This window comes from Dermacentor andersoni, chromosome 3, assembly GCF_023375885.2.
Source record: "Dermacentor andersoni chromosome 3, qqDerAnde1_hic_scaffold, whole genome shotgun sequence".
In the NCBI taxonomy this organism is placed as follows: domain Eukaryota; kingdom Metazoa; phylum Arthropoda; class Arachnida; order Ixodida; family Ixodidae; genus Dermacentor; species Dermacentor andersoni.
The window spans coordinates 77,575,524-77,589,494 of NC_092816.1; the positions used below are offsets into that span (position 1 = coordinate 77,575,524).

Sequence of the window (13,971 nt, forward strand, 5' to 3'; positions counted from 1 at the left end):
AGAACGCTGTTGGCATCTTGGGCACAGAGTTTTAGCGATCAAAGAGTTCATCGCGGAAACACGCATAATAATGAATTCAGTCACAAGGGGCCGAAATTTGTTCTTGGCATTGCTGCTTCCGCTCAGTCGCGGACACTGCGCGAAGGGAGTCGCGAACACTGCATGCCTGCGCTTCTGCAGTCACCGCTGACACAAAACGCGGCTCGAGGCGCGTCTGAATCGTGCGACGATTCGTTTGGTGAGCCTTGAGTCACCATACAGTATGTAGCTCGTCGACGGTTGAAGCTTACTCGCAGGCTGCGTGTCCCTGTCGCACGATGCATCGGAAACGCACACCGTCTCTGCCGGCGATGGAGACCTTCGACCCGCGTCGCCTCCAACAACGCGATCTCGGTTGCCGACTCGCGCGGCCGTACGCACAGGTGCGAGAGCCTCCGTTGGCACGTCTTCCGGTGGTTATCAGTGTCGATGTCACAGGGCGATTGTCGGTATCGCTGCTGGAATCGCACGGTGCAAGATAACGCGGCACGTTATTCGCGTGTTCAGTCGGGTTCTCCGCTTCCCCCGCTGGCCGCCGCCTTTTTCTCGCCGTAGGAGGCTTACGCTTCCGTTTTCCGAAGGCATGCTTCATTTAAAAGTTATTTTCGAATGAGCGACGATCCATCACTGACCTGGGAGCTTTCATAAATCCGAATTCTGCGAGTGTCAAACGAAGTACGACGCCGGCGTGGTTTTCAAAGCAGACAACTGCGGTCCGCTGTGGTTGCCAGCTTGCCCGCTGCTGCAGCAGCAACCAATGGCGAGACGCCTTTCAGTACGGCAACCAATCGGAGGCCCGCTTTCATCGCAGGGCCCATGTGACCGCCTCTAGCAGACCCGCGCTTCTTTTGTGTTTGTGTGTTTGTTACAAGATGGCGACGACCGAAGAATTCAGAAACGGAATGGCGAAACTTCGAGCTTTCGAACGATACCAAGATGGCGGCGTTCGGTGGCGGGAAAGACGAGTTAGGGCTCCGCGAACTGCGGTGATTTTACGCGATTTAAAGCTGTTTTCTCGCCCTACGCACTGATAAATTAATTTTTTTCGGGCACTTTTAGCGAGTTTTCAGTCAAACCATTTTGATACAATGTAGATTAGGCATTGCAGATACCGAAACGCGTCGTTGCCAAAAATCGATCTTTTTTGCGATTTTCGCGATCTGATCCCCGCGTCCCCCCTTAATACTCTCAATAATTTGACATTCAGTTAACGTTGACATTTTTTTTTTCTTCAGTCCTGTGAAATTCAAATTAACGAGGTTTTACTGTATAAGTATGGTACAGTGAAACCTCGTTAAACCGTAGTTGGCCAGAGCTCGGAAAAGGTACGTACTAAACGGTAGTACTGCTTAACCGAAAAAGCGTGAGATCGCCCACTTACCTGTCAAAAACGGAACTCGGAGAGAATGCAATGAAAGGGCAAAAAACATACACTATTTATTCATTTTGGGCGACAAAAGTCTGTGATCTTTGTTTGATGGCGCGGCGGCCTGGCAGCGACGACAGCCACCTCAAACTCACTTAAGGGGAGACGCTCCTCAGAAACCTTTTTTTTTAAATATTAATGCTAGACAAATGAAAATTGTACCACTTATATAGCTTGATATCCTCATTCCAAATCTGTTCTTAGTTTTAGGATAGCTTGATGCTTTCATGTCCTAAGTGCCATGCATAAGTGAAAAACAGTGCATGTTTGTGCAGCTACTGGACCTAGCAGTTGGCATGATATAGCAGTGCAATATGGCTTTTCTTGTCCCTAACACTCCACTGAGTGCTAATAACCAAGATAATGCAATTCCCTTGACAGGCAACATTTTGAGAGAATTTCATATCTGATGCTTCGTTTTCAGTGACTGGTACCCAAGGGTATTGAACATTTCCATTCTTAAAAATAAACTGGTTGCACTAAAATCTAGATCAGTGCATTCTACACATCTTAAAGATGATGCACACCAAATTTGGTCTTGATTGGACCACAATAAATACATTAAATGTCATGCACAAAAGCCATGTTTGGCCAAAAATATGAAGCTGAGAAAAACACGATTGAAAGTTATAAAAGTTCTTTATTTGTGTTGTAGCACTGAAATCTATATAAAAATTGCACATATTGCAGGCCAGGGTATCTAGATCCAGTGCACTACTTTAGAATTCACCAGCGCCATATGTTGTTCTCTCATAAAGTCTTCGTGAGCACCATGCTGACCCACTTCCTGCGCTGTTACTTTCCGAGCCAACTCCAAGTTAGCCACTGCTTTTGTAGCAGCGAGGTGCACTTTCTTTGTTATGGCGGTGAACGATTTATGGTGCATCGGTTTTGGTAAACCAAGAACTGCACAAAATCGGACGAGTTGATTGTGTACAGCTCTATATGCGCGCGCCGCAACCACTGCCTTGATATTCACGGCGAAACTCTCTCTTGGGCTGGCCGAAGGGCGCGCTCCACCGTTAGCGTCGTCTACCGGAGATGCACGCCGCGACGAATACGTTGACGAGATAACGGACGTGGTACACGCTGCATTGTTGCAACATAACCACAAAAACGACGCGAGTCGTTTCCGTTTTTTGGCCAACTCCCGGATAAAAAGGTCGCGCCGTCCGCACGCCGGACATGCCGCGGCGCTCACGTTCCCGACGCCGATCTCGCAGATAAAGGTGCTTGCCGTCTCCTCGCCGCTCCTATCTTGATTGTCGAAGATTATCTACTTTTTCTCCGATGTGCTGACGAATTCGTCTGCGCTGTCAACGAAACTTGAGCGGCCGGCCGGCTCTGAACCGTCGAAAGCGTCGCCGTCACCTAGGTTAGGCTTAGCTGCTGCGGACGTCTCCATGGCACGCCGCTTTACTTTGTGGCGAGTCCCCTTGAACTTGTGCTTCGACCGATGCTTTCGAGATTGAAAATCGCGTTTCTTCACGGGATCCATCGAAACAAGGAGCAGAAAAATGCCTGAAAGCCTGGGAACACGTCGAGAGAGCGGCGCGTCGCAGAAAGAGCAGACAACCTGCGGCCGCCTCGTGCGCTAGCAGCCAATGGCGTGGCCGGAATCGCACCACGTGATTTAGAAATCCAGCGAAAGCGCTCGGTTTTGGCGGTGAAATGTTTTTATTATTACTTCCCGGCGAGATTGTGACGCGGCAAAGCCGACCTCGGAGAGAAAAAGCATAGGCCTACTGCCTTGCACAAGCCCAATAGCTTGCGACGCCGCGATTTGACGCATCGCGCGCTGAAAAATGGGCCAGATTTGCACCTTTTCTCGCCACCTCGGGTGTTTTCACCGAGTTTATTTATAATTTCCCTATCATTTACGGCTCTGATTTCTTTATATGTGAAAGAGGAGGGATCAATCTTGCTGAAACAGTCAAAAACATAAAACTGACTTTTCTGATGAAAATCGCCGTTTTTCGACCCGCGTCTCCCCTTAAGGGAGGACGCGGCCCTTGAAAACCGAAAAATCGCGAGAAAGTCGATTTTCGAAAAACCTTATTTTTGGGTTGTATGTCTCATAAACTACCTGTTCTGTAATTATCAGCACCTAATTCAACCGTAAAGTACCAAAAAAACGCTACTTTTGAGGCCACCGCGGCCCACAAAACACGCGCAAATGCCGAAATGAAGTCAAACTTCGCGCGCGCGCCGTTCCCGGCCCATGCGGCCTGCCCGCGCCATATTGGTGTCGTTTTGACCGCGAATTCTTTGTCTCTATTTTGCCGCCTTGCAAAATGGCATCGTCGGCGCGGTTGAGGCGCTATAGGCGTTTTCCCGCGATGTGATGCGGAGCGCTGATTGGCCGGAGCAGCGCGTTCAAATCCCGCGGGCTAAAGCGCGCCCGCCATTGGCTGCTGCGCGGGCGGCGGCGGCTGCTCAAATCTCGCGGGCTAAAGCGCGCCTGCCATTGGCTGCTGCGCAGGCGGCGGCGGCTGCTCCCTTTGATGGCGCGCCCGCCGCGCTCGCGTCGTTGTTGCCCCTTGCTCCGTCCGCCTCAACATGAGCTTGCGAGCTGCTCATCGCCTTGCGCTATCTTTTAGATTATTTGCTCAGCTTTATCTTTTTTCGCTAGTTCTTCGCTGCACGCGATGCCGGCAAAGCCCAAGACAGTGCAGATGTTCAGTGCGCGGGAGCGCGATATGCGTCTTGTACGAGCATCGAACTTCCGATCTTCCGTAGCGAGTGCCGACTGCGTAGAAGCTTTTCAGCGGCGGAAATGTGCTTTCGGCTGTCGCCAGTCGAAAATCCGACATACTGATGTGCCTGGAGCCGCAAGTTCGAGCTAATTAGAAGCTCCGCAGGAGCTTTCTAATAAAAAAAACACGTGTTCAACTTTAAGGCCTGTTTTCTCGGAATGGATTTTTTCGCTAGTAGTGGTGCTGGGGAAGGCGATATCTCAAGAACCGCTCTTCAGATTTGTATGCCGTTTTTTTTATTCTGTTCCTAAATGACTTTGCCAGGGGGTAACAGGCTTCTTTTTTTGAAAGCTGGTGCAGTTAATTTATAATAAGCAATTAATTTTTGATGAATGTGGTCATTACTGGCTACATCAAATTCAAAGTTGTCTTAAAATTTTTTGGAGGGGACATTAAAGAAAAGGGCTCTTTAGCCCCCTGGGATATCTACTAAGGGATCATCACAGTGAATTTCAGCTTCCTACGATGTGCTGGCATTTCTCCAGGCTCTTCCTCAGGCATATACATGAATCACCTAGTTAGACCTCAATAACTCTGGAACTAATAAACATATCTTCATGAAACTTTGCAGTTCCTCATAGTTCCGTGGTGTGAACGTACCCTGAAAGTTTCATCTGGATATCTTAAAAAATAAAAAAGTTCGGTCTCAAGGGTAGCCTCCCCCCTTAAGGGGGGAAGCGGGGATCAGATCGCGATTTTCGCGAAAAAAATCGATTTTTGAAAAGTACGCTTTTCAGAATCTACAGCATCATTTCTATCTTGTACTGAAATATTTCACCGAAAAACAAACTCTAAGCACTTAAAATAAATATATTTGTCGGTGCCGGCGTCCACAAATCCGCCCGAAATCGCGAAAAAGCCGCGAAGTTCAACGCGCGACTGCTCTGCTTTCCCGCCACGGAGCGCCGCCATTTTGGTATCGTTGGAAAGCCCGACTCTTTGACTCTTTGTCCCAGCCCTTCCCTTCCTTCCCTGCCAGCCAGCAAGCGCACAAAAAAAGAAAAACAGGAGAGTGGCAGCACGGAGCAGCCAATGGCTGCCGCGCCCCGATTGGCTCTGCGCCGCGGCTCGTTGTAAGGCGCCTCCTCATTGGTCGACGCCGCGCCATAATGGCGGCCGAGGCAAGGAGCGCAAGGAGCGTCTGCTTTTGTCCGCTGCTGGGAAGCCTTTCTGGACTTTCCTTCTCTTGTGTTTTGAGGACGTCGGCCACGTGCAATGGATCCGCGCACGTTCGAAAAGAAGTACCGGACGAAGCATGCCTACGGGAAGCGGAAACGCAAGCCCGTCACAGCAAGGAAGAAGCGGCGATTGTCAGCAGGTGGTTCGGCCGAGCCGAGCGTCCGTTCAGAATCGGCGGAGTACGCGCCCAACGTGCTGTGCGATCTCTCGCCCAACGTGCTGCGGGATCTTGCGCCGAGTCGAGCACCAGCCAGCGATAGTGAGACGAACCATGATCTTTTGCCGTCGAAGCGCGGGCGCAGTGTTACTTCACCGGTGACGATCGACATGCCAGTGAGTCTCGCCGTACGCGAGCGTCCCGTCGCAAGTTCGTCCAGCACAGATTACGGAGTGAGCTTGCAGCGGTCATCGCCGCCCGACTGCAGAGCATCGGAGACGCGCTTCCGCGGTGTGTCGTTCAACGCCGAGATGTCTCCGCAGCCAACAACCGCCAGTGAAGGCAGTCCCATGCCATCGACGAGTTCCGGCGCTTCGACGGAGCTGCAACGCGGGCGCACGCTCGCTGCCGCGGATGCGCCGGCGGCCGACCTTGCCGCTCATCGCAGTGTTGACTGTTCGCCCAGTGAACGTCGCATTATTCAAGCTCACCTGGAAACACGATTTGTGTCCGCGGAAACTGCAGAACTGCAAGCGTCGAGAGTTCGCGAATCGCTTCGCGCGGTTTCAGCAACGGAGCGCAAGTTCGGGCTGACTGGCTCACAGGAAAATGCCATTCCCGCACCTCCAGAAGAGGAGTTTATGCTTGTTCAAGTTGCTGCTTTGAACTCGCTGATTGGTTCCCCGCTTTGCCCAACTTGTCAGCAGCCCGGCCTAGCAGTGCACCACGAGACTGAACTGGGACTAGCTGTGAAGATGGTACTTTCATGCATTTCCTGTGGTAGTACCCTACAGTCTGAGTGGTCCTCACAAAGGAAGAGCGGCTCTAGAGCTTTCGAGGTCAACATCAGAGCTATGCAAGCAATAAAGAGCATTGGGAAAGGACCAACTGCTCTTAATGACTTCTGGGCCACCATGAATGTCTCGCATCGTGGGTTACACCACAAAACATATGATGGGCACCTCAAAAAGACTTTCAAGCCTGCCGCAGCGGCAGCTGCACACAACATCTTCACAGATGCTGTAGAGGCAGTGAAAAAGGTGTACACTGAAATGGAGACAACATTTTCAAAGAACATTACAGTAGTGTATGATGGCACATGGTTGACACGCGGCCACAGCTCCCATACCGGCGTAGGCTGTATAATTGATTTCCATACAGGGCTTGTGTTGGACTGCATAGTTCTGTCCAACTTCTGCCTTGGGTGCAGCCGACAGCCAGCAGAAAGTGACCCCAACTATGCTGAATGGAAGCAGCAACACCAGTGCCAGAAAAACACTGATGTGAATTCTGGAAGAATGGAGGTTGAGGCTGCACTACAGCTCTTCAGGCGCTCCTTGAGCAGAAATGATCTACGTTACACAAACATAGTTTGTGACGGGGACAGCCGCATGTTTCGCACTCTATGTGATGAAGAAGTTTATGGTTTTGTGCAGCTATCTAAAGAGGACTGCATAAATCATGTTAAAAAACGAATGGGGGCTGCACTTCGCTCTTTGGTGGCCAAGGCAAAGAAAGGAGAGCCACTAGGTGGAAAGGGGGGCCTGACACAGCAGCTCATCAAAAAACTGACAAACTACTATGGCCTTGCTCTGCGGAACCACTCGGAAGTCGAGGAAATGCAAAGGGCAGTAATGGCAACGTACTACCACATCACATCAACAGATGATGAGCCCCATCATGAGCTGTGTCCCCCTGGCCCCCTTAGCTGGTGCAACCACCGGTCAGCTGAGGCAGAAGGGCAGCCAGCACCAGCTCACAAGTACAAGCTTTCAGCTAAAGTTGCTGAAGCACTCCTGCCTGTGTACCAGCGCCTCTCAGACCCTCAGTTGCTGGCCCGGTGCAGAGGAGGCAAAACTCAAAACGCGGCTGAGAGTCTCCATTCAGTGATATGGTCACTAGTATCAAAAGACCAGCATGCCTCACTGTTTGCTGTGGAAACAGCAGTGCACGAGGCAATTTCAAAGTACAACTCGGGCAGTCTGAAAGCTTATTCAGACCTGTGCACAACATTGGGCCTGCGCCCTGGTGCCCTCTCTCTTCAGCGGGCTGTCGAGAAAGACTCCCAGCGAATGAAGAAGGCACACAAAGTCCATCTCCTGAAAGGACAGAGGGCTAAGAAGTCACCTGCTGCCAAGGACACCAAATTCTACAATGCAGGAGCATTCTAGACAGTGTGTGCCAGTATGGAACTTTGAGGCTTGTTTTCTCAAAAGTTTGTTTTGAGCTTATCACCTCGCTCGTGGAAAGCATAGCACGGCAATGGGAGCACGGATTTTAATCCTGTTTGTTTTGCTGCAATTGGTGAAGTGTGCCTTATGTCAAGACAGTCTCAGATTTACCATTTAGGCTCACCATTTTTTTATTACACAATAATTGGAGCATGATACATTCTAAACATAAAGAGAAGGTGCATACTATATCGTTTAGAAGAAGAGCAGAGAAATTTAAAAAGAAATTAAGAGAATCTTGACTTAGACTATACTTCTTAGTAACTATTAAAAACATTTACAGACCCATAACCCATTTTGCTGTCACGCTAGGCTTTACACGAGCAAGCAACATGTGAGCAATATATAAATAATGATAAAATAAAAACTACTGAAGATATGATTGTGAAACTTTGCAGCTGTCTGTTTGATGCTATTTCGAACCTGTATGCCAAATTTCATCACTCTAAGATAAAAAATGAAAAAGTTAGTTCCGATCCCCTCATCCCCCCTTAAGCCGCGAGCCAGCTTTTCCACCAGCCCCCTCTTCTCGGCAAACACCCGCATGAGGCTCACATAACGTGCAGCTTCTGCCACTGTCGGGCCTGGATCGCCCGTGCTGTCGCTGTCGTCCTCATCGCTGTCGTTACGCGACACTTCGGCAACAGAGGCAACTATAGCCTCGTCGGACATATCCGGAGAAGTCTGAACATCGCTATCGATGTCCCTGAAGTCAGTGAAAGAAATGCCTTGGGTAACACCGTGCCGCTCCAGCACTTCGGCGAGCAGTGTTTCGCAAGCTTGGTCGACGGCGTCGGAAGACTGGTCGACGGCGTCAGAAGACTGGTCGACGGCGTCAGAAGACTGGTCGACGGCGTCAGATGACTGGTCAACGGCGTCACTAGCATCCTCGGCGTCACCCGCACACACCGTGAAGCCAGCGCGCTTGAAGCAGTTCTGCACAGTCGCCGATTCAACATGGCGCCACGAGTATTCGAGCAGGTGAATTGCGCCCAGCAGATCAATTGAAAAAATCTTGCCACACTCAAAGGCCAGAAGAATTCTGCGCAGCAGATTCTTTTTGTAAAGCTGTTTCACAGCCCGAATGACACCTTGGTCCAATTGCAGTGGTGTTAGGAGGCAGAAACACCAATTTTACAGCCGCAAGGTTATCAAGCGCCGCCGAGGCGTTATCCAAGATAACAACTTTTCTGTTTTTCGCCGCGAAACGGCGGTCGATGAGGCGCATGTACTCTTCAAGAAGTTTCGACGTCATCCACGCTTTCGTGTTGCTGCGGTAGACAACTCCGGAGGGCAGTCGGGCGCCTTTAAAACATCTCGGCTTGGCCGACTTCCCGATCACGAGAAGTGGAAGTTTTTCAGTTGCCGACACGTTTACACCGAACGCAACCGAAATCCGGTCCTTGGCATGCTTGCCGCCGGTGCACGTCTGACCTTTAAATGCAAGCGTCCTGTTTGGCAGCAGCTTGAAGAATAGCGCCGACTCATCTATATTAAAGATATCGTCGGGCGCGTAGTCGGTCAGGATGTGCCTCAGCTGACCACTTTGCCATTGTTCTGCCCCATCCACGTCACCAGCGGCACCTTCTCCTGAAACAACTCTTATGTTTACGCCGTGCCTCGCCTTGAACCTCGCCAGCCAGCCATTGCTGCATACAAAGTCATCGTGGTTCAGCTGCGAAGCGAAAACCAGGGCCTTCTCCACAAGTAGGGGTCGCTGACAGGCAAGTTCTTCGACCGCGCAGCTTTTAACCAGTTCACCAGTGCCTCCTCCACGTCAGGAAAAGTCGAACCTCGTATACGACATCTTTTCGCGGTCGCAGCAGCACTGCCGAACAACTTTTCCTTTGCATTCCATATGCCACACACGGTAGTTAAAGGTAAATCCCTTTCGCGTGCCAGCGCCGACTTCTTCATGCCACGTTCGATGGCACGAACGATGTCCATTTTTTCCTGAATGCTAAGCACGCGGTGTTTTTGCCCGAGCTTCGGCATGACGAGAGTCCTAGCTTGCACGACGTCACAACGCTTTCTCGTAGGAAATAAAGAACGCTCTCTGGCACGGCGCCGAAGTGATGTTGATGTGGCTTCTCGGATGGGGAGATGGATAAATGCTTCACCCTTCCAAGCGCCCTCTGCGTTTGCGCTTGGAGGCCGTTCGGATCTCTGAGGCTTGTTGTTGTTCTGCCGGGCCGCCCGACGGGGACGATGTACCGCCGTGATCGCGCGACGAAAAGTGAAAACACTACTTTTTGACCGATACAAACGCGACAAGCTGGTACGGTTTAGGCGGATACAAATTGCATTATGTTCAATGGCCGCCGAGTCGGGGATTTCACTTTACTACTTTTAAAACGGAACTACTGTTTAAACGGGTACGGCTTCACGAGGTTTTACTGTACTTGTCACTACACTGGTTGGATTATCCTGTATCAATGAAGATAAAAAGTTTGGTTATGCGTTTGCATCAAGTTTCGGTTAAAGATGCTAGGGCTAAAACAACTAAAAGACGAGGCAAGTTTCCTGCAAATTGGGGCAAGCCCACTTGCCTGCAAGGCCTGCGGGTTGGTGATGAGTCCCTGCACCTCCGGGTTCTGCAGCTGCTGCAAGAACTGTGGCATCATCCGCCGCATCTGGTCCTGCAGCTGGGGGTTGTCCGCCAGCAGGGGGTTCGTCGCCAACATCTGCAACGGTGGGAACACACATCAGCCATCTACGACCGAGCTATTGCAACTGGAAGTGCTTTTCATACATTTCATACTTTTGCTACACGCCACAAAAAAAAAAATTTAATGAAGATGTCACCAGAACCGAACCTTGAGATTGCTCGAGGCAGCCGTTCCCACATGCAGTTTTGCAACTTTATTCTTTTAGCTTGCTTTTACAGATCACTCCAAGGACCTGTTGCTGTGTCACGTGATTGCCATAGTAGCCTTAAGCACTGCACAAAGCGCGGTGAAGGGAAAGCAGTTTCTACTATTGAAGAAAGAACTGGGGTTCTGATTTGGTTACCTTACTTTTTCTCTCCAAACTCGCAATGCATGTACTGCGTGGCATGATTAGTATGCTGTTAAGGTTTGCCTCCGTGACAAAAATGTGTGTCGCGTGGCTGAATGACAATTGCTTCAACCTATAACTCTGACAACGGACTGTTCAAAATGCCAAAGGCCCAGTGTTTCCAGTGAGTGTGAAACACGAACAAGCATGCCCACATGCAATCACACCCGTGTGTGCATTGGTGCACTCAGTCAAACATCCCCCCCCCCCCCCTTCTCTCTGTCTCTTCTGCATGTGGAGTTGCTAACTCGCATATGTTTTATATAGGGCTGTGCAAATACAAAATAGTAGATTTTGAATCGATAATATATGGAATTAACTAGCACTGCACAGCATGAGCCTAGCAAGTTATCAGTAACTCAGTTGCACAGAAAATCAAGACATGCAGTACGGATTATTCTTATAAAGGGAGCACAACTTTAGTATACCACTACTGACTTCGGCTCTGGAAAATACTTTTTTATAAATATAACTTCTGTTGAAAAGAACTAAGTTCTTTCCCCTGAAACTAATTAATTAGTTATGTTCTGTTCTATTAAATCTCCAATAAGATTCTCAGTTTAATAGTGGACCTGTGTTTTGCGGCAATTTTTCACTTATTGTACAGAAAGGTTGCACCAACTTTACAGCAGTTGGGTTATCGTAAGGCCAATCTGCGCGACAAACAAAAGGACCCCGCATCATGTGACTCAATCACCACTTCATGCATAGCGGTACTGACGATAAAGAGCCGGCACCATCCGTGCTGTTTCGGTCGGCATGATTAGCCAGCTGTCAAAGAATCTGAAATCTCATGGTATATAATGGGCAAAGCAGTGTGGCCGTGACAAAAATTCACTGCTGGCCAATGTAGTAATGAGCCGCAGCTCATCAGCGATCGATGGCTGTTGAAGCAATGTGAAGTTCATCACCTCGTTATGCAACATGATATGCGACCTATCGGTGAATAATCGACCAGATCTTTGCATTTTACGAAATATGTGCTGCTTTTGTTGCCATTCCCTCTGTCCAGTACCGCATTATCATTTCGGTCGGTCCTGTCGACCCAGAAAAACCTTGTACCGACAAAGGCAGCCTCAACCAACGCATTGCCGTTCGGCAAATTGCGACGTTCAGGCAATCAGTGTGTTATCCTCTCATCAGGTCAGGTGCCAGGGAGCACTCGTAGTGACTAAGTCCGCTACTGCGTCAGCCGGGGCAGCCCGTCCGCAGCGCATTCAAGTGCTTTTTCTGCGCCAAAAAAGAAGTGAAATGCTCGCTAGGGAACCGCCGAGCACAAGGGGTGCCCCAACGCATGCAACATATGGCACAGCGTGGGTCTCTACACCGAATACATTGTATACTTGAAAAATCACAGTAGCTAATGGATTTGCGAATAGAATTATTTGAATGTTCACTATTCAATTCAAGTTGGTGACATTCGAGTATTCACACACCCATAGTTAAGTATGTTACCATACCAATTTGCCCAACTATCGATCCTCCTGCTAACTGACATGCCTGGTCAGGTCAGTCATGCCACCAGGCTACGAGACAGCAACGTTTCCCTCCCTGTCCTGGGAGAGTGTGTTCCCTGGAAAAAAGAGCTTCCCTAGACAGGCAAGAGCAGCTTGTTAAACTGACTTCTGCTCCCATAATGATGTAGTTGGCAATTTGCTGTCACATGTTGGGCCCCACCCAACCCACGAAAATATCCGATCCGATCCGGTCAGATGTCAGGTACGGCCTAACATACGTGCTCACATTAGCTGGTTGCAGTAAAACCCCATTAATCGTAGTTCAGGGATGGAAATGGTAAACGAAGTTTTGAAGCAGCTCTGGGAGTACAGTGAAACCTCGTTAAACCATAGTTGGCCGGAGCTCGGAAAAAGTACGTACTAAACGGTAGTACTGTTTAACCGAATAGCATGAGATCAGCCACTTACCTGTCGAAAACGGAACTCAGAGAGAGTGCGATGAAAGGGGAAAAAAACATGCAGTATTTATTCACTTTGCACGCGAAAAGTGTTATTTTTGTTTGATGCCGCGGCGGCCTAGCACGACGACGACAGCGGCCTCAAACTTGCTGAAGCTGCGTGCCAGCTTTTCAGCCAGCCCCTCTTCTCGGCAAACATTCGCATGGCAGATTCCTCGTTGGCGTTACATATTCTCCGTGCACGTGCGTGGCAGTGCTGCAGAAGTCCCGGGGGTGCCTTTTTCATTGCCGGATGCCGGAGTTTAGAATACTTTTCATTTGGAATAGAATTACGTTATCGCGCCCCTGTTCCCGTCGCAACGATTACATTCATGAGGCTGACATAACGTGCAGCTTGTGCCACTGTCGGGCTTGAATCGCCCGTGCTGTCGCTTTCCGTGTCATCCTCATCACTGTCGCTAGTCGACACTTCGGCAACAACACAGGCAACGATGGCGAAAAGTCTAACCTCGTAGCCAACATGTTTTCACGGTCACAGCAGCGCTGCCGAGCAACTTCTTAGCGTTCCAAATGCCACACACTGTAGCCAGCAGCAGATCCCTGTTGCATGCCAGAGCCAACTTCTTCGCGTCACGTTTGACAGCACGGACGATGTCTAATTTTTCTTCTGTGCTGAGCACCCGGCATCTTTTTTATCCGAGCTTCAGAACGGCGCGAGTCCTCGCTTGCACGAGATCATAACACTCTCTGGCACGGCCATAGAGAAAGCACGGCGTCGAAATGATGTTGATGTTGATGTGGCTTCGCGCAAACGCACAGGGCGCTTGGAGGCCGTTGTTCCAATCTCTGAGGCTTGTTGTTCTGCCGGGCCGCCCGATGGAGACAGCTCACCGGCGTGTTTGCGCGACGAAAAGTTGAAACGCTACGTTTTAACCGATGCGTACGCAATAAGCTGGTACGGTTTATACGGATACAAAACACATTATGTTCAAGGGCCGCTGAGTCGGGGATATGACTTTACTACTTTTAAAAAGAAACTACTGTTTAAGCGGGTACGGTTTAACGAGGTTTTACTGTAGTAAATTTGCCACATTGTAGCAGATTTGGAGCATGAATTGTCCGTTTTAGAGCAGTAAATACGCGTATTGGAGCAGCTTGGTAAAGGTCAATAAGGGTGAAATACAAGCATATGAAGAAGAGGCGTTCCTTAT

General features: G+C 49.7%; 1 protein-coding gene across 2 annotated transcripts in view; it reads right to left on the bottom strand.

Moving 5' to 3' along the window:
* The window catches only part of Ubqn (ubiquilin), a 55,135-nt gene that overhangs the window by 15,913 nt on the left and 25,251 nt on the right, over positions 1 to 13,971 (bottom strand). For both annotated transcript variants that reach the window (XM_055061607.2, XM_055061601.2), the window contains exon 10: positions 10,338 to 10,472. In XM_055061607.2, the coding sequence (XP_054917582.2) occupies positions 10,338 to 10,472 (135 nt within the window). The remainder of the gene's footprint in view (positions 1 to 10,337; positions 10,473 to 13,971) is intronic.